The sequence below is a fragment of the Brachypodium distachyon genome, chromosome 3 (assembly GCF_000005505.3).
Source record: "Brachypodium distachyon strain Bd21 chromosome 3, Brachypodium_distachyon_v3.0, whole genome shotgun sequence".
NCBI classification, from domain to species: Eukaryota; Viridiplantae; Streptophyta; class Magnoliopsida; order Poales; family Poaceae; genus Brachypodium; species Brachypodium distachyon.
In genome coordinates, this window is record NC_016133.3 from 55,550,439 (window position 1) to 55,574,887 (window position 24,449).

Sequence of the window (24,449 nt, forward strand, 5' to 3'; positions counted from 1 at the left end):
CCACATCAGATTTTATTCTATGTGGCATCGCTAAGAGAAGACTGATTTCATCCCATTGTACACGCCCTAAAAGCTGTACGACGTCAGGTACAGGAATTATGATTTTAAAGGCTACTGTATATCTATACCGTGCTGTTATTATTCGAGATGACATAAACATGAATGCATATTGTGTTCACTGCATATTACCTGAAAGAGATGGTGTCAAGGAAAAACCAAATTGAGGTACAGAGGTAAGTAGCACTTGGCAACGGGAATGACTACTATGCACTGTCATTCTGTCATCAGTGGTTGGGTGCGAGAAAGAAACCGGCTCCAGAAATCTAGAATAATATATACTAAAAGAGCCAAGAATCAAAGTAAGAAAGAAACACAACATTCTGGTCCTCAAAGGAAAGAAGGCTACAAGAGCAACTAGAGTCTACAGGTCCTCAAGGGAAACAAAGCCAGGTGGGCTGCTAGCTTCCTGACCAGCTAAAGGTCTTCCACATCTTTCTGATCACCCAAGAAAACATTAATTTGACCAGTCCCAACCTAAATAGTTATAAAGTCCCAACCCAGGAATGTTACTAGTACCAAACGACTGTTAGGCCGCATGCATCAAAGGTTTCATGCACTAAACAATCAACCATGCAGAAGGACCACTGATTTCTATACCCATAATCCGGTCATCCATGAGAGATTCTCAAATGTTGTTAATTATACCATTACTTCATTTATTGGTTGTGTTTTAGCAATTGTGCATTAGGAGCCTAGTTCTTGCAACCTGCAAAGAAACTCCAACTGCCCAGCTGAGCAAATGCCTGAATGTTACATATACATAGCTCCCATGGTGAAGTAGCGATGGCTGAAGATAATTTTCAGTGAAAACAATGATCAAATAATAAACAGACAGTAATTTTTCTATAGGAATAAACAGACAGTAAAGAGGACAAGAACAATGGTGGCTATAAATTTTTCAAAAGAATGTACTCCCTCCGATACTAAATTATTGTCGAAATATTACATGTATCTAAACATTTTTTATGAATAAATACATCCACATCTGAAAAAATTTGATTCAAGAATTTAGAATCAGACGGGGAAACACAACACAAGGCACCTCGTGCGGTAAAAAGGACTCAATGCTTAGCAAGCCCATTCATTAACAGTACTTAATGGGATCAGGCCCATTAAACCTGGGCCCAGAAAGCCCAGTAGCTAAGGCCAGGCCCAACCCCGGGAAGAGCACCCATTCCTCCTATCTCCCTCCCAGCCCCGTACCGGACAGTAGCCAGTAGCCACACCTGTTCCACAACACCGAAGGCCCATCCAGAGAGCCACGTGTCCCAACACCACGTGCACCGTCCGATGAACCCCGCGTCGTGGACCATAGTCCGGTTTCCTTCCCGACCATCCCTTGCCTTCCTCCCTGTGTCGCGCGCGCCCACTCCGCCTATTTCTCCTCCCTACCACCACCGCCCCCGCGAGCTCTCTCCCTCCCCCAATGCCCACCACAAACCTAGCCACGGACACTATTCCCAGCCATAGATTCGACTCGAGCTCTCTCTCCGCTCGTCGTTCCCGACATGGCCTGGGTGGCGGCGCAGCAGCTCGCGGCCGTGCTGCTCCTCCTGAACGCCGCCGCCGCCGCGCGCGCCATCGCCACCGGCGCCCCCTTCCCCATCGTCGCCGCCGTCGACGCCGTCCCGCGGGTCTCCCTGGCGGAGGAGGAGGCGGCGGCCGCCGTCGAAGGCTTCGACGACGGGTTCGGCGGCGACGGGGTCGGGGGAGGCGCGGCGGCGGGGGGGTCCGGCGCCAAGGGCCTCGCGGGCAACCCCATCGTCGCCGAGGTCGTCAACAAGCGCCTCAAGTCGCTCACCTCCACCTTCGCCAGGGCCATCCGCGCCGAGCTCGGATACTGCATCAAGGACACGTACGTGCGTGCGTAATTCATCGCAAATGCGAGTTCTGATCGCCGACGGGGCGGCGGCTGGGATTTTTTGCTATATCTCGACTGATTTGGATTTGGATTTGCAGGGATTCGGAGTGGGATGCGGCCTTCAATTTCTCCAGGGACACCACCTTCCTCAACAACTGCATGAAGCAGACCAATGGTGCGTGCATCCATGCTACATATACATCAGTAGTAACATCACAATGCACTTTGTTGGTGACTATGATGCTTTTTTTTTTCGAGGCAGAGATTATGATGAGGATTCATTTGTTTGTCTTTGTTCATGTTTACTACTAGCATTTTGAATTTTCGATGGAGCATTTCTGTCATCATTGCGCTCTATGTTAACTGAACTGCTATTTCAAACCTGCATGTTAAGGAAATCAGCACCATTCTTTCCACAACCGTTTATTAGACTCGCTCTGTTGTTTTATCGATGCTGCATTTGCAATCTAGATCGATGGCTTTGTCTTTGCCTTGCCAACATGTAGTGACCGTTTTTTTTTTTTGGCTACGAATTCATGCAACAGGAGACCTGCACCAGCGCGTCTGCACAGCTGCAGAGATGAAGTTCTACTTCAACAGCTTGCTCGGCAGCGACGAGGACACGAGGGGGGAGAAGAACTACGTCAGTCCCAACAAGAACTGTAACCTGACATCGTGGAGCGATGGCTGCGAGCCCGGATGGGCATGCAGCGCCGGAGAGCAGAAGGTCAACCTGCAGGATGCCAAGGATATCCCCTTGAGATCCCAGGATTGCCAAGCTTGCTGCCCTGGCTTCTTTTGCCCCCATGGTCTCACCTGCATGATGCGTAAGCTCCCACAATTATGATGTAAAGAGCGCACTTTTTCATTACAGATACAGGATTAGGGGAATTTGTGCTAAGTTTAACATCCCCTTGATGTAACAGCAAGAAAATCTCCTAATTTGTCTTTTTTGCTGTTATGTGCAGCTTGCCCTCTTGGAGCATACTGTCCCGTGTCCACCTTAAACAAAACTACTGGCATCTGTGACCCGTAAGTTGGCTGTCTTTATAACTCCTAAATCCACAATAACATAAAAGGTTCACTTTTTAAAACTGAAGATGCATTCCAGATACAACTATCAACCACCCCCTGGAAACCCCAATCACACTTGTGGCAGTGCTGATAACTGGGCAGATGTGGTCAGCACTGATGATATTTTCTGCCCGGCTGGATTCTACTGCCCGAGCACGACGAAGAAACTCCCTTGTAGTAGTGGGTAATCCTATCTATCTGATGTTTCAAATTGTAGTTCCATTAGACTTGTTGATGATAATACCCACGCCAGTTAATATTATTGTGCACATTCTTCGCGTGATTGGTGGTATTCTGTCCAGACTCTGAGAGTATCAGATGTGTTTTGCAGGTTTTATTGCAGGAAGGGATCAACTTCACAAACCAGTAAGCTCAACTTCTCTTTGCAAAGTTAGAATCCAGACCTCTGGAGTCTTCTTGATTTGTGCACATCCTGAATGTAGTTTCTTCTTAACTGCAGGATGCTACAAGAAGAGCTCTTGTCCACCGAACTCTGATAATCAAGACATTACAATTTTTGGTGCATTGCTAGTGGTAATGTGCTGGCAAATCAGTAACATAATACCCCTTGGAAGTTGCAGCTATTAAGGTCAAACTAACACTTGTCTTCTGTTTTTCCACGGTTCTGTAGTTTGCCTCCTGTTTAGTCCTTTTGATCATCTACAATTTCTCCGGTCAACTCCTGACCAACCGTGAGAAAAAGCAAGCAAAATCTCGAGAGGCTGCTGCAAAGTATGCGAGAGAGACTGCACAGGCTCGTGAAAGGTGGAAATCGGCTAGAGATGTCGCCAAGAAGGCTAGCTCTGGCCTGCAGTCGCAATTGTCTCGCACCTTCTCCCGCAAGCAGAAACCTGGCCAGGCAGGGGGGATGTCATCCAAAGGTCTACCTTCACTTGGAGGAGACGGGGGTGGAAAGAAGGACCTCACCGACATGAACTCGCTTGATGATTACCCGGAAGGTGAAGGATTCAATCTGGAAACAGGAGACAAGGGCGGGAGAAAGAACATGCCAAAAGGGAAGCAGATGCACAGCCGGAGCCAGATTTTCAAGTATGCATACGGTCAAATCGAGAAGGAAAAGGCATTGCAACAGGAATTACAGGAGAACGACAACAACATGACTTTGTCGGGTGTGGTAAATATGGCCAAAGATCATGAAGGCGGTTCAAGATTGGCCATTGAGGTCGCCTTCAAGGACCTAACTCTGACATTGAAGGGGAGTAAGAAGAAGCTCTTGAGGTCCGTGACAGGAAAGCTCATGCCTGGCCGTGTAGCTGCTGTCATGGGCCCATCTGGTGCGGGCAAGACCACATTTCTGAGTGCTATCGCTGGCAAGGCAACTGGTTGTGACACATCAGGCTTGGTACTCATCAATGGTAAAGTTGAGCCTATTCGTGCGTACAAGAGGATTATTGGCTTTGTGCCCCAAGATGACATTGTTCATGGCAACCTAACCGTTGAAGAAAATCTCTGGTTCAATGCAAGATGCAGGTATTATTTGCTCAAGTAGAGCTAGCTGTTTACCTTTTTGAGCTAGTACCACTGAACTTACCGCATGTTGTTGCATGCCAGGCTTTCAGCAGACATGTCTAAAGCCGATAAGGTCCTCGTCGTGGAGAGGGTCATCGAGTCTTTGGGCCTGCAGGCAGTTCGAGATTCTCTGGTTGGGACGGTGGAGCAGCGTGGCATCTCAGGTGGCCAACGCAAGAGAGTCAACGTCGGTCTAGAAATGGTCATGGAACCCTCGTTGTTGATCTTAGATGAGCCAACTTCCGGTTTGGACAGCGCATCCTCCTTGCTTCTTCTCCGCGCCCTTCGCCGGGAAGCTCTCGAAGGCGTCAACATCTCCATGGTTGTTCATCAGCCCAGGTTTGCTCTCAAACTCAAATAAGAAACAGTATATGTTTGCCTGATTTCCAAATATCCCAGGCTAACAACTCCTTTGCTGTCTCAGCTATACGCTGTACAGAATGTTCGATGACTTGATACTTCTGGCTAAAGGGGGCATGACCGTTTACCACGGGCCAGTGAAGAAGGTGGAAGAGTACTTCTCAGGGCTGGGCATTGTCGTGCCGGAGCGCGTGAACCCGCCCGACTACTACATTGACATCTTGGAGGGCATAGTGAAGCCAAGCATGAGTGCAGGAGTAGCTGTGAAGGACTTGCCACTCAGATGGATGCTGCACAACAGCTACGATGTTCCACGGGACATGCTGCAGAGCTCCTCGGGATCTGAATCTTCGGTCGGAAGAAGTGCAGACCCTTCCTCCCCCAGTTCCGAGTCAGGACCATCCTTCGCTGCAGAACTGTGGGCCAATATCAAGGACACCATCATGCAAAAGAAGGATGAGTTTGACTATAACAAGTCAACTGAAGATTTGTCAAACCGTTGCACCCCTGGCATTCTTAGGCAGTACAGGTACTTCCTAGGAAGGTAAGGTCTCTCTCATCTGTGTGTTAGAGATTTCACTTCCTGGGGAATTCTTCTCAAGTTGTTATCGATAATGACATTCTATCTATCTCTTCTTCGTCTTTTTCTTCAGGGTTGGCAAGCAGAGGCTCCGGGAAGCAAGGATACTGGGTGTTGACTACCTGATACTCTGCCTTGCCGGGATATGCCTGGGGACACTGGCTAAAGTGAGCGACGAGACGTTTGGCGCGCTTGGGTACACTTACACTGTCATCGCTGTCTGTAAGTCTGGCTTGCCTTCTATTTCGAGCAAGCCCTACAGGTGCAGCTGCTCTAGAGGTTCACTCATGTCAAGCTGCATGTGCAATGTGTGATGCAGCCCTGCTCTGCAAGATTGGAGCCCTGAGGTCGTTCGCACTGGACAAGATATACTACTGGAGGGAGAGGGCCTCAGGCATGAGCTCGTTGGCCTACTTCATGGCCAAGGACACCATCGACCACTTCAACACCATTGTCAAGCCCATTGTCTACCTCTCCATGTTCTACTTCTTCAACAACCCCAGGTCATCCATCTGGGAGAACTACCAAGTCCTCGTCGCACTTGTCTACTGTGTCACGGGCATGGGATACACCTTCGCCATCTTCTTCCAGCCAGGCTCCGCGCAGCTGGTATACATACATACTTCATTTCCTCAGTTCCTCTTGATACTCTGTGGATTGCTGTTCCTGACACATACTTCGCTTGCAGTGGTCTGCACTACTCCCGGTCGTTCTGACCCTGATAGCAACTCAGCAGAAGAACACCATAATTGCTGATCTGTGCTACACAAAGTGGGCCCTGGAGGCGTTTGTGATTGCCAACGCTCACAAGTACTGTCCCATCTTATTAGTATCTGACATACATGAACTCAAAATTTCCATCCGAGCTTAAATTTATCTCTGTAACAAAACACTGGTTCATGGTTGCAGCTACTCCGGGGTGTGGCTGATAACACGGTGCGGGTCGCTGGTCAAGAGCGGCTACGACATCAGCAATAGGAGTCTCTGCATATGGGTCCTCATGGCCAATGGGGTGGCCTTCCGCTGCGTAGCCTTCTTCTGCATGGTAGTGTTCCAGAAGCACTGAGGCACCCTTCCCTCTGTCAATAGATACAGCTGATCCATTCATTGATTCTTTCTCTGCGTAACAGAAATGTACAATTAGAACTTTCTGTCTTTTCAGCATGAGGTGTAGATAAGAACAGGTTGTTTTTTCTTTTGAGATGTAAGAATGTGTTGTTGAGTAGCAGGCAGCTGGTCAGGAATGCCCTATATTTTAGAAGCGTCATCCATTTCAGATCAGCTGATAGTACATATCTAAGATCACTAGTTCACTTATTGCCCCGGTGTAAATTCGAAATGAAATGTCCAATTATTTGTGGCTGTTCATTGTCAGATCTGTAGTTCCTTTCAGCAGCAACATTTCATACTTCAGAATAAATGACAGTTTTCATGACCAGATGTTGAGAAGGCAATATTTCAACATCTTGCTTTGTCAGTACGTGATTGAACAAGAAATGTTGAAACACAACCTACTACAAAATGTGGTTACTCCACTACAAGAAACTTGCTATTGCTGCTTTACAAGAGAACTTGACAGCCTCTATTCCACTCGATAAGCCATGAAGAAACTGAGCTGAAAAGCCACATGAGGTTCCCTAAGAATTCTATAGCTGCAGGACCAGAAGCCAGTGTATTACAGAAAAGCCTAATTCTGGTCAGAAGTGTCCTTGGCATTGACCTGAGACCCAGCCAAGTCCTCCAGAGTGAAGCTGAGAGTATCTGTTGGGCCTTTCTTCACCTCCTCTCCTTGCTCCGCTAGGAAGTCCTCGATGCTCCCGGGCTGCCCAAACCAGCCAAGCCTATCTGCCATCAGGTGGAGGTTATTGCAGCCACCACAACGGGCGACCACCACTCCGTTTTCATAAGACTCCCGGCTGGCCATCTTCATGGACCTGGTCTCGCATACCTTGCAAGTAAAGATCATGGCGAGGTCGTGCCTCGGTGAGATCTTCAAGCTCGAGGCGTCCCTAACTTTGAAGCTCGACTCTGCTGCAGGGGCTGAAGCTGGTGGGGTAGCGGTTTTGGAATCGTCTAGGTCCTGTCGAGGCTCGTTGGTCGCATTGTTGGTCGCTTCGATGATTGTTTGGAGGGATCTTAACCCTGCAGTGGCCGGAGAAGGAAATACAAATCCTGCGAGGACAATGGTTTCCAACTGGCAGTTAACTCACTTGCGTTGCAGAAGCGCAAATAACTGACATACATATATAATGAAATGGTACATGATTCAGTTATTTGCCAATCTTTCAGGAACTAGGAACTTCCCACAAAGGAACATGAACACCACCAAACCTAATGGTTGGTTGTCAGGCGTCCTACCTTTGGACGCAATCTTAAACCATCATTTTAACACAGCAGAAAGGAACCACGCTCCTGTCCTAATTAGACTAGATTGCTAAACACACAGTCCTAGGATCACAGAGATTTCAACCTACACCTGCGCCACATGACCTAAACAAACCCCAACCAAATCAAAGCCCGCAGCAAAATCATTCACAGCGGGCGCGCCTGCGCATAATCTAAGAAAGAACATGGAGGATCTACAAAACCTAATCAGCAAGGCTCCGAAATTTTCAGGATTCAGTGTCTTAAGAAAAGAAAGAGGATTTTTAACCTTCAATCCCCAAGGGAGAGGTGCTAGGATTTAAGCAGGAGACAAGTGGGTAGCAACCTGGGGGCAGACCTCGGGAGGAGGGAGCGGGCGGTTGAGCCAGGACGCCCGCAAGGCGGCGGCGCAGCAGCGGCAGCAATCGGGCGGCGGACATGGCGTTCGGCGGAGGACAGCAGCCGCAGAGCCGCAGAGGGAGAGCGTGTCTTCTTGGGAAGAAAGAAACGAGCAGGCACAAAGCAAGCAGAGAACCAAGTTTGCCTAGTTCTAGCAGTGGTCCGGGCTTTATATGGGTCTTACGAAGTTATGGGCTTTCGACAGGCCCCTAAAAGAACTGCCTGGAATATTATTTTCTAAATTACTCCCCAAAATCGTGTAAGTTAACCCAGAAAACTCCAGCAGTTACAAACTATCTGCTTTTTGTGTGTGTTGGTCGAACATATTTTTGTTTTTTAATTCAACTCGGAAAGGACTATCGACTTCGCAAACCACAAATTGCTATTGCTACTTATATTTATCACGAAACATAGCTTCATAAAAGATTTTTTTTCTAATAAATTGATGGTCAAAGTATCACGATGAAGATCGTTTCAATTTTATTTTTTTTGAAACGTCAACGGTGGGGGCGGGGCGGCCCCCACCTGAAACAGCAACCTTTTATTAAGCCCCAAGGGGCAACGGAAAGGAATGGGGTAGATACAAGCGGGGGATTTACACGGGGGAGACAAGCTTAGAACAAACATCATAACACCAAGAACTGAGGGCAGAGCTAGCGGGGGCGCAGGAGGAGCGGCAAGGTCTCGGAGGAGCCGGGCGAGGGCGGCGTCAGAGTGGGGGGCTGCATCGAACACGCGCCGATTCCTGCTTTTCCAAATGCTCCACGGCAGAAGGAGTAGGGCTGTACGCGCGGCCATGGGCGGGAGCAGCCGAAGCGAGTAGAGCACCGAGCCGCACAACGAGTCGAAGGACCCCGCGCGGGGGAGGCGAGCGGCGCGAGGCGTCCACAACCGAAGAAGAGGTGGAGCAGGTCTTGGTGCGCAGAACGGGCAGGCGGGGGAATCCAGGCAGCCGAGGCGGTGGACGAAGGCACACGTGCGCGTGTTGCCGTGGCGCCCGATCCAGAAGAAGACTTGAACCTTTTTGGGGGCCAAGTTAAGCCAGTTGGGGTCGGAGAGCGGGAGATCAGGCCCGCGGGGGTGGAGCAGGCCGTAGAGGACCCCGGCGGAGGGGCGGGCGCCAGAAGAGACGAAGCGCACGTCGTGGGCGTCTGGTTGCGGGCGACGAACACTCGTGCGGAGGGCCGCAATGAGCCGTGGACGAAGCGGGAGCACGACGCCATCCTCGGAGAAGGACGAATCATGAGCTTCTCCCCCGCCTCCTAACCTTCGTTCACGGAATCATGTTGAAGTTAATTCGTACCCTCAGCCGAAGCCATGGTCATAATCTTCCTCCTGACATCCATGTTGCATACGCTTATTCTTCATTTTTCCGCCTCTTCTCATTCCCTTGCCTTCCGCCTCCTCGTTTCGGGGTGTTATCGGAGAACACATACACTCGGGCTAGAGGCAACGCCGGCGATGAGTCGTCGATTCCGCCTTTGCAGCATCCACACCATCACGCTCTCCCTGGTTTTCCCGCAGATGATTTATTTATGTTCCGCACCCGCAAAAAAAAAAAGATTTATTTATGTTCCGAATAGGCAAAACAAAAGCAATAACAAAAAAGGAGAACGTACGTACCATTTTTTTTAGATAAAAAAGGAGAACGTACCATGTCCAAGAGGCAAAAAACAAAGGGATGCACCATCATTTCTCTTGGCGGCTGATCTGATTTAATTGCGATCTGTTCCGACTTTGCGAGTCAAGTCCCATGTTCAGGAGGAGTCATCTATATATGTGCACGCTGCCGCTTGGCGCTTGCACAGGGCCAGGTCCTCCTTGTTTGATCCATACAGACGGGATCAATTTAAGCGAGCGATATCATAGGACATGCACGTACCCGTGGATATGCGAAGAAAATGGATTGCATCATCATCTTAAAATCATACAGCAATTCAAATACGGAGCAGTAATTTGCAGCCAGCAGTAGCACAGCCTAGTCTTGCGTACTTAATTTTTGAGTTTTTTACTCACTTGTATGCGATCACACCAGTGCTGACAAAAAAAACTATACTTGGCCGTAGCGGTGGACCCCAACGAGTATACGGAATCAAATTGCGGCCTTTAAATATGTGTCCAGTAGAAGTTACAAATGAGTACCAAAAACAGGGTTCTCACGCATTTAGAGATACAAACCAGGATCCAATAACACACAAAAAAAAACCAGGATCCAATAACACAAATTATCATAGTTACTGCTAGAACACAAGTTTGTTGCATCAGGCAGATGAAGGCTTCCTGTAAAACCGTACTCCTTCCTAGCCATTAAATTCTTCCTAGCAGCAATAAGCCGACCACTTTAAGAGGATAGCTTGGATAACACGCGTCCCCAAAGGAAACAACATGTAAACCATGTCCATGGCAAGCACCATAAAGACCCCGGCCACTGAACGAGGTCCGGCCCACGTACCGACAACGTAGCTACCCCCCAGGCCGAAAAAACAAACAATTACAAGACAGATGAGACCATTATGTCCCACGATAGCGATTTTCTTGTTATTTATGTTTGCGGCCAGCATTCCGATGATTGCCAAGGCCGTGAAGAAGGCCATCGTGTTGAAGAAGTAAAACCACGTGTACCTATCACGGAATTTGTCGTGCATAACCGACTTACCAGCGACTCGTCCTTTTGCCTCGTCGTCGTCGGCCCAGAAACCACCGGGTGGGGTGAGCCCCGCGGTGAAGGTGACGGTGGCAACCAGTGAACTAACGAGCAACAACCAGCCACGGTAATCCTGCTGCTTGTTTTCATCGGATTCCTTGGCGGCGGGCACCAGATTCTGAAGGCCGTCGACAGCAACCGCCGCCAGCCGACCGTCGCCGGAAGGGACAAACAGCACCGGCATGCCATTGGCTTCTCTTAATACCTTGAGCAACTCATCGATCGACATGTGAGGACCTTCATGGGCAACAGTAATGATCTCTTGCTGCTGCTGCTGCGACGAATCTCCCGACATGTTCTCTGAATCTCTGAATGCAACAAATATCAGCGACGCTGGTTAATTTTCTTGTGTAATGTTAGCCCAAATTGAGCTCCATCCTTTACCAAAATACTATAGCACGCTCACATTTCCGAAAATTTTACTTTGACCAGCGAATAGTCCACCTATTCTTACATTCCGAGATTAAATTCATTCGAATTTTTTATCAGTGTCAAATTTGCATCAACGGTTCCATACATATAGGTAGATCTAGCCAACGAACTTTGTGTTGGCCTGGGGGCAATCTTTTACACCTTGATGTAACCTCTATTTGATTAATATATCTCCCTTTTGCGCAAAAAAATAATACAGCTGAATGTTATGTTTATACTGCTACATACTGGTACTACATAGAAAGAGAGGAGGCAGTGCACGCTAGTGCCTATTCGAATTTATGCATCTACATGTAAGTTCGAATTCATTCGAGAAATGAGGATAGAAGCGTCGGGGGAGAGAGACTTCATACCTGTTGGTGTTGCTAGCTAGAGGAGGTCAACGCGCTTCAGCGAACGCAGCTTGAAGGGGCTAGCACCAGATCTAGATCAGCTGCAGCTCAAAACAAGGTTAATCAGTGTTATATAGCCATCATGCATTATTGGGCTGGAGATGGCACCTTTGGATTCCCCTGCCAGCCCTGGTTCCTTTCTGCAGGCGCTCCTCGCCCCGTCCCCTGCCGTGGCGCCGCAGGCGGTTGAGGTCCCTCGCCAGCGTCTGAACTCCGCCATTATTGCTCCTGCTGGCTTTCTTGCTGGGTCCGGTGGTAATGGCTCCCGCCAGGTTTCTGAGGATGGTAGACAAGAGCGCATTGATGGCGGTGGGTGGACGTTGGTGGATAGGTCCAGGCGCAGGATCGATGGGCCGGCTGGGGGTGCGAGGAGCGGACCGTTGGTGCCATCTCGTTTCCGTGCTCTGCTACTTAAGAGAGCATGGGGCAGATGCTTTCGTTGTCTTGCCTCAAACCACCGTGTGGCGGAGTGTAGGAATCCGGCGGTGTGCCTGCTTTGCGGGAAGGTGGGTCATAGGGCTCGGTGGTGCCGGGGTGCTGATCTGCCTCCGCCGCTTCCGTCCCGTGCCGCTGGTGCTGGTCCTGCACCTCGCGTCGGCCGAGCCGCGCCGGGCTCGTCCTTCAAGTTCGCTGCCTCGTGTTGAGCTGCCGTCTTCGCCAGGCCCGCTCCTTCCTCCGTCGGCTGCCCCTTGTTTCGGCTCGTCTTCTTCAGGCTTGCTGCCTCCTCCGTCGGCTGCCCGTTGCGTCGGCCGCGTTGTGCCGGTTTCTGCTTCAAGTTCGCAACCTCCGCCACCCCCCCGAGAGGCCCCTGCTGCGATGAACTCGCCTGGTGGTGACCCAGCTTGTCGGCGGGAGTTCGTCCGTGCTACCGCTGCCAGGTCGGCGGATGTGGCTGCTCGTGATCAGGATTTGGGGCGGCGTGCTGTGGTGGCGGTGTTCAGTGGCGATTCTAGAACCTCAAATGAGGGTGGGCTCAAAATGACAAAACACTATACTAAATTGACTTTAAAAAAGGGACTATCGTCTAATGTGATTCAAATTCATACATCAATGTGTGATAGTATTGAAAAACACAAAAATACAATTAGATACCTTGCTAAGTTGCTAATATAACGAGAATTAGTCCCCACATAACAGTATGCATCGGCTATCAAGTGACCTGCACATCAAAATAAGCAAAATCAGTGAATACTAGCTAGGCTCAAAATTATAGTAAATTCAAAATAATTATGTATATCTCTAAGTTATTACGTTTCTTTCTTTCGGCAAATGTCCTCTGCGATCTTTCATCGATTGGAATCGCTTCGTAATTTTAGCATCATCAATACTTTTGAATATCTCCCGTTCGGTGTAGCACACCATCAAGTCATTGAGCCACCCATCTGATAGCTTGTTTCGCAAATCTGTCTTGATGATACTCATTGCTGAAAATATTCGCTCAACAGATGCCGTAGCCACAGGAAGGATCAATGTAAGCTCAATAAGCCGATAAACCAATGGGAATGTTTTATCTTTTTTTGTTTCAACCATCAATTGAGAAAGTTTGGAAATATCAGAACACCCATGGAATTTCTCACTTCTCCTGATATTAAGAATGAAGATTTGTAGCTGACTTCTTAACATTAACCGATCGGAGATGGTGAAATCCGCTTCATAGATCTCAGCAAGTCGAACAAGTTTATCAACATTAAACATAGCGAAGGAGTTGCTTGGATTAAGACAAGACATGCATACCAATAACTCTGAGGAAACTTCATTGAAGCGATGATTTATCTCAGTCATAGTCGCATCAATAGCAACATTGAATATATCGACCTTGTAATAATGGCGTAGAGTCACTTTATTCTTCGGTCGAACAGATTCACCCATTGGTACAGTAAGATCATCCATATTTGGCACATTTATGCCATACTCCTCACAAAAACTTTTCACTTGGTCAAGTAATGGTTCCCACCCATTGTCCCTGACATCTTGCAAGCGTGTTTTCACATCTGAGATTAAACCCATAGCTTCAACAATATCTTGATCCTTCCTCTGCAAAGCTTGTGAGAGATCATTTGTGATGGTCAACAGGCCTATTAAAAAGTTCAGGATGAAAACAAATTCATAGCATTCCATCTTCTTTACCAAACCACCAGCTCCACCTACACTAGAGTGTTCACGAGCATCGGTACTTACAATTGTTAGCACATCTACTACCGACTCCCACATCTGATATATACGGAGCAAGGTTTTTAGGTGTGAGCCCCATCGAGTATCTCCAGGTCTTGCTAGGCCAGATTCCTGATGCAGCCCTTTTCCAGATGAGATCTTACCATTTTCTAACTTTTCCAACAAGACATCTTGGTGCTTTGCAATTAGTGTATCTTTTCTCTTGCAAGATGCACTCACTTGAGTAACTATCAATGGAACGTGGTTGAAGAAATCAGAAATACACTTACTGCACTTAGCAATGGTTACAACCACCAGTTGTAATTGATGAGCAAAGCAATGGACATAGAAGGCATGTGGACTATCGTCTCGAATCAATTTCTGCAAACCATTAAATTCCCCCCTCATATTTGAAGCTCCGTCATATCCCTGTCCACGTAGCCTAGAAATAGGTAAATCATGTAATGCAAGAAGGTGTAGCAGAGCTTCCTTTAATGCGGCAGATGTACAATCTGAAATATGCTTCATTGCAAGAAACCTTTCCATGACCTTCCCTTGATTGTTCACGAACCTACATGTGCCACAAAATTTTAGTGTTAGGAGAACTCATGGCATAATAATTTTATAAAAGATAGACAAAATATGTGAAGCTAACCTCACAATCACAGCCATTTGCTCTTTTATTGATGAATCTCTAGCCTCGTCAATAAGCACTGCAAAGTTCCTATCTCCAATTTCACTCTTAATTACAGATGTGACTTCTTGAGCGCAACATTTTGCAAGTTGCTTTTGAATATCTGAACAAACCATAAGTGCATTTCCTGGCCCCTTCTCAAATGCTTCCTTCACTTCACTATTCTTATCTTTGTACCACTCTAACAACTCTTTGAAATTTCCCTTGTTGATGGAAGTAGAAGATTCGTCATGTCCACGAAAAGCTTCCCCCTGTGCTATGAGATATCTTGCACAATCTAAAGAAGCCGTCAAACGGATTTTGTACGCTATTTCAGACTCTTTAGAGTAAGCATGTATTTTACTAGACACACTTGATCGTTGATTTATGAAATCTTCACATTTACCCCTTGCAATGTTATGGAAACTATTTGGACCACCAACATGTTTTTTAAAAGCAGCAGTAGCGGTCTTCCAACGACTATACCCATCTCTTGAGAACACATCATTTCCAAATGTGTTGGGTTGTGCTGTTTTCTTGAAAAGAAAGCAGTAGAAGCAAAAGGCGGCATTCTCTTTCACACTATATTCCAACCAATCATACTTACCAAGCCATGATCTTTGAAACGATCTCCATACTTTACCATCAAGTGTCTGCTCAAAGACAAGCCCATTTGCTTCTGTTCGACCCTTCAATAAATATGCCCTCCTCACTTCATCTCTAATTTCATTAGCATAATCTTCGATGGGTATCCGAAGAGCGGGGTCAGGAATAATGTGATTAGGATCAAATTCTAGCCGAAGCCTCTTAGGTCGATGTGTGCTCTCATCAACTGTGGAATTTGTGCTCACATTGGTTGCAGGATTTGTGCTCTCGCTGATTGGTGGAATTGGACCGCTCTCATTTCTCGGGGGATTTGGAATTGTTCTCTCAGTCTCATCGGCGCCATCATCAGTTGGTGGAGCACTTGATTTTTTCGTCAAATACCGACGCAAATCGCCTGTACTGCGATCACCGGATGACACAGAACGTTTCTTCATTTGAAAATCTATTTCAAAAAATAAAAAATATACTACATCATTGATCAAACAAGCTAGTACGAAATAAACTGTAATTACATACACCAGGTCACCAGCAGACAGCAGTAGTCGCTAGTTTACTAGCGTTTGCATGCTTTTTGTACCACGACTTTTCCTGGAAGCTGGCCGTCGGCCGCCTCTGCCTTCAACTTCCGTTCAGGCTCACGATCTGACCGGCGAAGTGGCGAATTAGCGATCCTGGCTGGTGTGTGCGGCGGCGGCTGCGCGAGCGAGACCAGAGAAATCGATCGAATCTGTTGTTCATCTGCGGCTCGTAAATTGGGAATTGATCGATCTGACCACGATTCCTCCCGTAACCCCCCCTCTTGGGCCACTATAAGGCCTCAAGTTAACCTCCACAAGGCCCAGTTAAGTATATTAGTCGGTATTGTTTTTTTTACGGGAGTTCTCTTCTTCCCTGGCTGATGAACTCCTTTGTTGAAACGATCCTGCATCCCTGCACCTATATTTGACTTTTTTTTTTTGCAAAAATGGAGGGTAGGCTAGAGCCTGACGAAGCCCACCTGGTGAAATCGCCCCTGGCGGTGTTGGTTGGTTTCCAGCCAAACCTGCTGCTTTCCTCGCTGTGGTGGGGTGTGGCTGGTTTCTTCCGGATCAGCGAGGCGGAGGTGGAGGTGTCTCACTTCACACCGGGGGAGTTTCTCATCGTCTTCTCCAACCTGGCGCTCAGGAATGAAGCTCTGCGAGTGGATGGACCGATGGTCATAGGTGACCTCTCGTTCATGCTCTCGCCTTGGTCTCGTTTTCGCAGGGCGACAGCGGCGCAGCTGTGCTACAAGGTGCGGGTCTGTGTGGAGGGGACATCGCTTCTGTTCGCAAGCTCTTCGACGACGGCTCCATCATCGACGGCCTGGATTCCTCTACGAATTCCGTGCAGGAAACGGCGGTCTATACTGTGTGGGTGTGGATGGACGACGTCAACAAGCTTGGATATTGCGAAGAGCGCAAGCTTGGATAAGAGCGCTTTCTTAAAGGGTCGGAGTATTCAGGAACTTTCTCTTCGTCCAAAATGCAATTCAGGACACTTTCAGAAGGAAGTGGCCTTTGGTTTTTTTGAAGTTGGATATTGCGAAGGCTTTTGACTCGGTGCATTGGGGCTTTCTTTTGGAGCTTATGCAGTGGATCGGTTTTGGGCAGAAGTGGAGAGATTTAGTGGCCATTTCTCTGGCTTCCTCTTCTTCTCGAGTGCTTCTCAATGGAATCTCGGGTCTGCCCTTCTTGCACAGGCGGGGGCTTCGGCAGGGAGACCCGCTCTCCCCTCTGCTTTTCATTTTGGTGATGGAGCCACTTCAGAAAATGTTTGAGTTGGCGACGGACAGGGGCACTCTCTCTCCTCTCCAACATGTGGCTCGTCGGATGAGGGTGAGCCTGTATGCTGATGATGCCGCGCTCTTTGTGAACCCGGCCAGGGAAGACTTCGTGGTTGCGCGGGAGATTTTAAAGTGTTTCGGGGATGCTTCTGGGCTGCGGGTCAATATCGATAAATGTTTGGCCGTGCCGATCAGATGTGAGGAGCTGGATATGGAGCTGATTTTGGAGCCGTTTGGAGGTGCGATTGGGGCACTGCCTTGCAAGTACCTGGGTCTGCCACTGAATGTCAGGAAGCCAAGGCGTGTGGCGATCCAGCCGTTGATTGATAAGGTGGCGGCTAAGCTGCAGAAATGGAAAGGAAAATTGCTCTCTAAAGCCGGGAGACTAGTCTTGGAGAATTCAGTGCTGACTTCGACTACTACCTTTTTCCTCTCTCTGTTTTCGGCTAGCTCTTGGGCAATCAAAAGAATCGATAAGCTGCGAAGAAACTTCTTGTGGAATGGGGAAGAGGAGGCGGCTGGGGGGAAATGCGCGGTTGCCTGGAGAAATGTTTGCGCGCCGAAGAAATTTGGAGGCTTGGGAATCAAAAATCTGGAGTTTTTCTCGGCGGCTCTTTGACTCAGATGGATCTGGCTTAGATGGCAACCAGAGGAGAGACCTTGGAAGGAGATGGCGCTGCCCTGTGGAGAGGCGGACATCGACCTTTTCTCTGCCTGTACTGACATTACTTTGGGGGATGGGGCGCTTGTTTCTTTCTGGTCTGATCGGTGGATCGATGGGGCAGCTCCGAGGGACATCGCTCCTGATTTGTTCCCGCTGGCTCAGCGAAGAGGGCAAATGTTAAATCGTCAATTGAGGGAGGAAGGTGGATGAAGGGGCTGCATCGAATGCACACGGCGGGGCAGCTTGAGCAGTTCTTTTCTCTTTGGCAGCAGCTTCAGAGTGTCACCTTTTCTCAGGAGCCTGATTCGGTGAGGTGGAAATTAAATGGAAATGGAAAGTACTCGGCGAAGTCGGCGTACAAGTGTCAGTTCTTGGGGCGTATCCCGGTGCCGGCTTTGAATCAAGTTTGGGAGGCCAACGCTGAAGGCAAAATAAAAGTTTTTCTCTGGCTGTTGCTCCAAAATCGGCTGTGGACGGCCTCCAGGCTGAGGGCCAAGGGGTGGACGCACGAGGATCGCTGCTGTTTTTGCGATCAGATTCTGGAGAGTGCTGATCATCTATTTTTGAGATGTCCCTATGCAAAAGATTGTTGGTTTCGCGCCAGGGACAGCCTCCTGCCCGGTTCGCAGCAGGTCATAAGAGCGTTTCGATTTCAAGCTGGTGGCATTGCTTAGCGGCAGGGGCAAGATCGAAGGAACGTGACGAGGCGGTGACTTTTGGGACTTACTTGGCTTGGAATATATGGAAGGAACGAAATCGAAGAATTTTCCAGGGAAAGGAGTTGCCCGCTTCTCAGCTGTTGGAGCTTGTCCGAGGGGAGGTGGGGTTGTTTAGGTTTGCGAGAGGTCGATAATTTGAGCTTTGTACAACATCGGTGTTTTCATTTTCTTTTTTCTGGGTTGTTGCTGGAGGTTTTTTCTCCTCCCGCTCCTGTTCGCTGTAACTCTTTCTCTCCTTGCTTTAATGAATCGGCAGAGCACCTGCCACCCGTAAAAAAAAAGTGTTATATAGTCCCCATTACCGTAAGTCAAGTCTGTATCGGTGCATGTGCATCAGAAGTGTGGCTTCAGATTTAATATGAATGACAGTGTTAAGAAACTAAACAGGGTGAGATCCAGCTACCACGGCATAGATCGATCATATCTAAATCTGAAGACTTAGACTTGACAAGCTCTGACAATACATGAAGCGGTGCTAATGGACAACAATAAGACTGCAAAAACAAACAATCTCCTCCTCGGCAAGTAAACCAAACCAAACATCTATTTTTGTTTTGTTATTATTAGGACGTGTACAATGAAATGACGTCAGCCTTTTATTAGATGTGGAGGACAGAGTAGTTAAGAAAGACATGACCATTCCATTAGCTAAGAGACGATCTCTTCAAAAAAAATAAGGCAAAGAAAAAATAAATTATCCACTTTCACTTCCGTTTAATTAGCAAGCACTCAAAATTTTGCTCCTCGCTGCCGCCGCATGCGTTCGAGCATGCATGAGCCAAAGAATCTAGTTGTGCGTAAAAGTCTGTCAACTGATGGAACGTTTGGTACATTGTCCTAATTATTCGCAACTGCAAGTTGTTGTCCATGGCCGATCTGCGACAGGGAAAAGGCCCGCCGCACCATCACTCCTCCCCCGGGATTCATAGATGATTTTTTATGGATATTCAAAAAAATCGATGAAGTTTGATGGATCTTTTAGAGAGAGGGTGTGTAGAAGAATGATGAATCATTGATCGATTTTTTAAACGGTTTTGATAATGCAAAGTCGCCTTAAGCCGTTGACACGCTCGCGGAGATTCGAGCACTTTTTCCTTTGTGACTATTTTGTTTTGAGGGGAGACCTGGGCTGCATGTAACGGGCCATTTAGTGTCTGAACGGGCCGTGTGTATCAGGTGCTGGTGGGCTGGTGCATGGAGCCCTTTTCCTGTATCTTAGTATTTCCTTTCCTTTTGTGCTAAAAAAATTCAAAAAATTCCTTTCCTTTACAGATTTGCGGGCGTTCCCCTAAAAACAAATACAGATTTGCGGGCTGATTTTTACTTTTATCTCCGGTCTTTTTCATTTGTTCTCCTGTGTGCTCAATGTTGGGTAATTGGGTTGTACTAGCCTTTTTCTTTTGATCGAGGCTAATGAAGCTCGTTTGTGTGTAAAGGAGATGAACGAGAAGAACTTTAAAGGACCCTTTGGTGTGGTGTTGAGAGAGATTGATTTGAAACGGAACCTGCTGCAGAAGGCCATCTTCGGCCATGAACGTCGGGAAGCTAATAGGCAGGCTGATATGCTAGCTAAAGTAGCTATCTATTTAGATATTGGGAGGCATACTTGGTTTTTTGATCCTCCGCATCATATTTGAATTCCCCGTTCTGTGATTCAATAAAGTTTCCCCGTTCCTTTAAAAAAAATGAAGCTCGTTTGTAATAAAGTTAAATACTCCATCCGTCCCATATTAAGTGACTTTCTATTATATGTATCTAGATGTATTTTAGTGTGTGTACACACATCTATATTTAGAGAAATTTGAATCACTTAATATGGGACGGAGGGAGTATCAATTGCAGATTCTTAAAATAAAAATAAAGTCAATTGCACTCATGCTGCTGTTTAAATTGCACAATGTATATTTGAAATTTAGGCAGCATCAACGTGCAAACAGGAAACACCATTCATTTGATAATTTAAGCAGGCCCGCCGCCCGCCTGCCTCAATTATTTTTTAATTTTTTCTTACGAAAAGGACATGGATGATTTCTCCCTCGTCGCGGCTGACATGATCTTGTCTGACTTGGCAGCTGTTCCTGAGTCAAACTCCAAGTTTGCTGATGAGAGCCGATCGAGTTGTACACGACTGAGCCGAGCGAGTGCTGTACTGCTGTGCCGTGTGACTGTGTCGGGAAAAGCCAGAATTATTGTCGTTCTTTGGTTATCAACATTCAACAATACTCAGGGTGTGTTTGGTGGTCCGGTGAACCCAGATTCACTCTTCCATTTGAGATATGATGACCTCATACAAGCTGGTCTGAGAGTTTTTGTGGTGTTTGATAGCCCGTATGTGTTGAGAGAAGTTGGACTAATACTTTGTTTGGTAGCATAATGGGTTGAGATTGGAGGAGTCCAAAACGTTTACACAAAGGTCTCTAAAAAAAACAATCGGGTCCAAGCTTCAACCATGGGGAGGGACGGCGACCTTCAGCCATGGGGAGGAGAGGGGGCGACGGCAACCGGAGGCCAGGATGACGGCAGTGGGCGGCGTCCAGGGGAGGGCGATGGCGGCCGAAGGCTAGGAGGGCGGCGGCGCGGCGAGCTCTGCTGGGGAAGGAGAGATGTGGGGATCGGATTTGGAAATGAACCAGGAGGAGAGGAAGAGCATGAGGGCGCAGCCACGGGTGCCGCTGGGGCGGAGAGCGGCGCCGCAGCAGAAGCAGCGGCTGGCGGCGGCGGCCACAGCCTGGCCCACGAGCCGCAGGACCAACGCGGCGCCGCCTAGCCACGTGGCCCGCGGCGGGGGCGGCAGCGTCCCGGGGCAGCCAGGGGAGGGGGCGACGGCGGCGGCGGGCGGCCAGCGGCGTCCCGGGGCGGGTGCGACGGCGGTCGGAGGCCAGGAGGGCGGCGGCGTCCCAGGGCGGCCAGGGGAGGGGGCGATGACGGCCAGGAGGGGGAACAAGTTCTCGTTCGGGAGCAAACGAGGGGCACGGAAGAAAGTCTTGGGACACAAATGGTGGGCCCCCGAGATCGATTGCGGGATGGACTCAGCTTGGCGGGGTTGTGAAGCTCGATGAGGGGCATTTTTCGTATGAGGTGGGCTAAACTCTACATGTCCTCCTATCCGAGCTAACAAACACAGTCTGAGTTGGAAAAGTGGGACGATAAGAGATTTTCTGGATGGATTCAGGCCACCAAACACACCTTTATACTCTGGCCGGGACCAGGTCCTTTAAGTTGCGTCGAGCAAACATGTCAAATACAGGAGACGAGATCAAATTTAACCGAGAGCGAGATAAAGAGTGTACACCACACATCCGTGTGCGAGTCAAATTAAGCGCTATTATACTACTCCCTCCGACTCATATTATGTGTCAAAATATTACATGCAGCTAGACACTTCTAAAACAAACATACATCCATATTTGGATAAATTTGAGAGTTTATGGGCGGGAGGGAGTACACAAAAATGATGTTTGTTTGTGTTTGTTTGGCGTCGTCAAATTTGTTTCCCGTGGCAGTTGTCGGGGGGTCCGTTGTGCAGTCACGTCGCTCTCTCTCTCTCGTCTCCTTCCGTTCCGTTCCGTTTAAGCATTCACACTCACGTACCGATCGTGTCAACCAAATCCCGGCATTTCTCCTCCTTCACAGGTCACACACACACACACACCCCGTGCACGCGTGCAAGCAAACTCCTCTGTCCATCCGCCCGTTCTTCCTTCTCCTCGTTTACCTGCTCAACATGCAACTTAATAAGGCAACCGATTTCGTCACTCTGCATATAATGCGATGACTGGGTACGCAGAACGATCCTTTCTTTTGGAAGAAAAAAAAACGGTAGGAAATGTGGAGAAAATATAGCTTGGTTGCTGCGCGTGCAAATATTTTGATTCACACGAATTTTGTATGAAATGGCTCGGTTTTTCAGTACGGGTTTTGTTTGCATGAATGAAACGAACCGTGTTTGGCGGATGTTTGACTTCTTTGACCATATTCTTCTTCTTCTTCTTCTTCTCCAGGTAAATCACTCTCCCGTCGGCAAGCAAAAAGGGTAAAGAGAAGAAGAAGAAAAGCCGCCCGCAGTTCTCTTTGTGAAAAGGGGTCGAGGTTAAGCTGTTGGATTCTTCCTTCTTCTTCTCGGTCGCCGATGGTTGGCGTGCGCCGGACGACGAGGGCGCCCATGTGCAAGTCCAAGTCCTCCACCGCCGTCTCCGACCCATCTTCTTCCATGGCCCGCTCCGCCACCACAAACACCACCACAACCCGCCGCCGCACTTCCCCCACCGCCGTCACAAACCCTACCTCCTACTCGACCACCTCCGGCCACTCCACAACCTCCTCCTCCGCCGCCTCCTCTCTCCAGGCCCTCAAGGACTCGCTCCTCCCGGACCTCCCGCTCCTCCTGACCTTCCACGAGCTCGCCGCCGCCACGGCCTCCTTCTCCGCCGCCCACCGCCTCGTCCCCACAAGCTCCAACTCCTTCCGCTGCACGCTCCGCGGCCGCCCCTCCGCCGTCTTCCGCCGCGCGCTGCGGCGGGACCCAAGGGAGGTGGCCTCCCGCCTCGCCGCCCTCGGCCACTGCCACCACGCCGCCATCGCCCGCCTCTACGGCTGCTCCGCCGACGACTCCTCCGGGGCCGGGGGCGGGGGCGGGGGGTCCCTCTTCCTCGCCTACGAGCTCGTCCCCTCCGCCGCGCCGCTCTCCGCGCTCCTCCGCCCCGGCAACCCGGCGGCGGGGTACACGCCGCTGGGGACGTGGCGGGCGCGGCTCCGCGTGGCCGCCGACGTCTGCGACGCCATCAGCTACGTGCACGGCCAGGCGGGCACCGTCCACAACCGCCTCGCGGCCTCCTCCGTCCTCGTCGTCGCCGACGGGCCCACGGCCGTCCGCGCCAAGATCGCCCACTTCGGCGCCGCCGACCTCGCCGGCGAGCTACCCCCGGAGGACGACGACGGCGTCACCACCAGGCACCGCTCACGGCGGATCGAGGGCAAGCGCGGGTACATGGCGCCGGAGCTGACGGCGGGGACGTCCCCGCCGACGCGCCGCTCCGACGTGTTCGCGGTCGGGGTGCTGCTGCTGGAGCTGGTCTCCGGGCAGGAGCCCGCGCGGTACGAGCTCAACGAGGCCACGGGGGAGTACGAGCGGACGTCGCTCATCGAAACGGCGGAGGAGGCCATGGGGGACCCGGGGACGAGGATGCGGCGGTGGGTGGACCGGCGGCTTGGGGACTCGTTCCCCGTGGAGGCGGCGGAGGCGCTGGCGGGCGTCGCGCTCCGGTGCGTCGCCAGGGACCCCGCGGCGCGGCCGGAGATGCCCTGGGTCGCCGCCAAGGTCTCCAAGCTCTTCCTCGAGGCGCAGGACTGGGCCGATAAGTTCCTCGTCCCCACCGGCATCTCCGTCTCCATTGCTCCCCGGTGATGAACAAGACGAATCCATTCAAGCTGGCTAGCTGCTGCGGCCGATCGCCATGGATTGCTCGCTCGCTCGCCGTCGCCGGGCAGATGAATCGGAGAAGAATCCGTGCAGTTGATTTGTGCTTTGCCTAACTGACAACGGATGAGTGTTATTGCTAATGTAATTTGGACACGTGCGGTCGCACAGATAGATAAAATCACTCTAGGCCTTGTCTCTTTGTTCTTGTTCCTACTGCTGATGTGCACAGGAGTGCTACTGCTAGGATAAACAGATCCAGCTTTGGGTCGGCAATGGAGAAAGTCTGAAAATGATTCAGACATCGTTGACAAAACATCAATGGATGTCCGGGCTCATCCATGATTGTGCTGTTCCCATGCTGAAACAGAGATTTTTTTTTTTGAGATGGCACGGCATTGTAATCGTACCATTGTACAGTATTTCTGGGTCTTTGGAATCTCGGGGATCAAAGAGCACCAAGAATTCTTCTGTCTCTGTTGAAGAAATTGTGGATCTCGGTTCTCGGATGTGAGTGGAAAACCGTTCCTGTTTCTCCTTCCTTTGATGTGGATGTGTCTCCTCTTTTTTCCATTTGGCAGTTCATCTTCCGGCTAATAAAGTCACCGCATCTCATGTGTAGTCTCTTGACTCTTATCTGAGTGCGGTCTGTCGTAACAA

General features: G+C 49.5%; 5 protein-coding genes and 1 long non-coding RNA gene across 9 annotated transcripts; 2 read left to right on the forward strand and 4 right to left on the reverse strand.

Annotated features, from left to right (window-relative positions):
* Nucleotides 1–1,440: 1,440 nt before the first annotated feature.
* LOC100821219 (ABC transporter G family member 28) lies at nt 1,441–6,827 on the forward strand. The gene is made up of 14 exons (XM_003572905.4): nt 1,441–1,915; nt 2,020–2,096; nt 2,467–2,748; nt 2,890–2,953; nt 3,033–3,179; nt 3,327–3,361; nt 3,456–3,529; nt 3,627–4,486; nt 4,568–4,864; nt 4,950–5,429; nt 5,539–5,687; nt 5,785–6,074; nt 6,154–6,275; nt 6,375–6,827. The coding sequence occupies exons 1-14, from the start codon at nt 1,569–1,571 to the stop codon at nt 6,529–6,531; spliced, it is 3,381 nt and encodes a 1,126-aa protein (XP_003572953.1). The 5' UTR covers nt 1,441–1,568; the 3' UTR covers nt 6,532–6,827.
* A 47-nt stretch (nt 6,828–6,874) lies between these two features.
* Nucleotides 6,875–8,381, reverse strand: LOC100837487. 2 transcript variants are annotated; one of them, XM_003570365.4, is made up of 2 exons: nt 8,188–8,381; nt 6,875–7,637 (listed from the first exon to the last, which is right to left on the reverse strand). In XM_003570365.4, the coding sequence occupies exons 1-2, from the start codon at nt 8,267–8,269 to the stop codon at nt 7,153–7,155; spliced, it is 567 nt and encodes a 188-aa protein (XP_003570413.1). In that variant the 5' UTR covers nt 8,270–8,381; the 3' UTR covers nt 6,875–7,152. The 2 variants fall into 2 exon arrangements, with proteins under 2 accessions (XP_003570413.1, XP_010235979.1); XM_010237677.3 differs by having other exon boundaries at nt 6,906–7,637; nt 8,176–8,380.
* An 833-nt stretch (nt 8,382–9,214) lies between these two features.
* LOC112271750 lies at nt 9,215–12,713 on the reverse strand. 3 transcript variants are annotated; one of them, XR_002965075.1, is made up of 4 exons: nt 11,865–12,713; nt 11,718–11,797; nt 9,852–11,240; nt 9,215–9,737 (listed from the first exon to the last, which is right to left on the reverse strand). XR_002965075.1 is itself a non-coding variant. In XM_024461702.1 (2 exons), exon 2 carries the CDS (start codon nt 11,225–11,227, stop codon nt 10,547–10,549), a length of 681 nt encoding a protein of 226 aa, XP_024317470.1. In that variant the 5' UTR covers nt 11,228–11,240; nt 11,718–12,701; the 3' UTR covers nt 10,298–10,546. The 3 variants fall into 3 exon arrangements, 1 of the variants encoding a protein (XP_024317470.1); XR_002965074.1 differs by having other exon boundaries at nt 9,883–11,240; nt 11,865–12,712; XM_024461702.1 differs by lacking the exon at nt 9,215–9,737 and having other exon boundaries at nt 10,298–11,240; nt 11,718–12,701.
* A 93-nt stretch (nt 12,714–12,806) lies between these two features.
* On the reverse strand, nt 12,807–15,620 carry LOC112271707 (zinc finger MYM-type protein 1-like). Its single transcript, XM_024461477.1, has 2 exons — nt 14,563–15,620; nt 12,807–14,478 (listed from the first exon to the last, which is right to left on the reverse strand). The coding sequence occupies exons 1-2, from the start codon at nt 15,618–15,620 to the stop codon at nt 12,996–12,998; spliced, it is 2,541 nt and encodes an 846-aa protein (XP_024317245.1). The 3' UTR covers nt 12,807–12,995.
* A 5,995-nt stretch (nt 15,621–21,615) lies between these two features.
* On the reverse strand, nt 21,616–22,456 carry LOC112271611. Its single transcript, XR_002964896.1, has 2 exons — nt 22,315–22,456; nt 21,616–22,088 (listed from the first exon to the last, which is right to left on the reverse strand). It is a non-coding gene; the product is annotated as an uncharacterized LOC112271611 (long non-coding RNA).
* Nucleotides 22,457–22,468: 12 nt separating this feature from the next.
* On the forward strand, nt 22,469–24,327 carry LOC100837790 (protein LYK5-like). The gene has a single exon (XM_014900161.2). It carries the CDS (start codon nt 22,503–22,505, stop codon nt 23,775–23,777), a length of 1,275 nt encoding a protein of 424 aa, XP_014755647.1. The 5' UTR covers nt 22,469–22,502; the 3' UTR covers nt 23,778–24,327.
* Nucleotides 24,328–24,449: the final 122 nt, after the last annotated feature.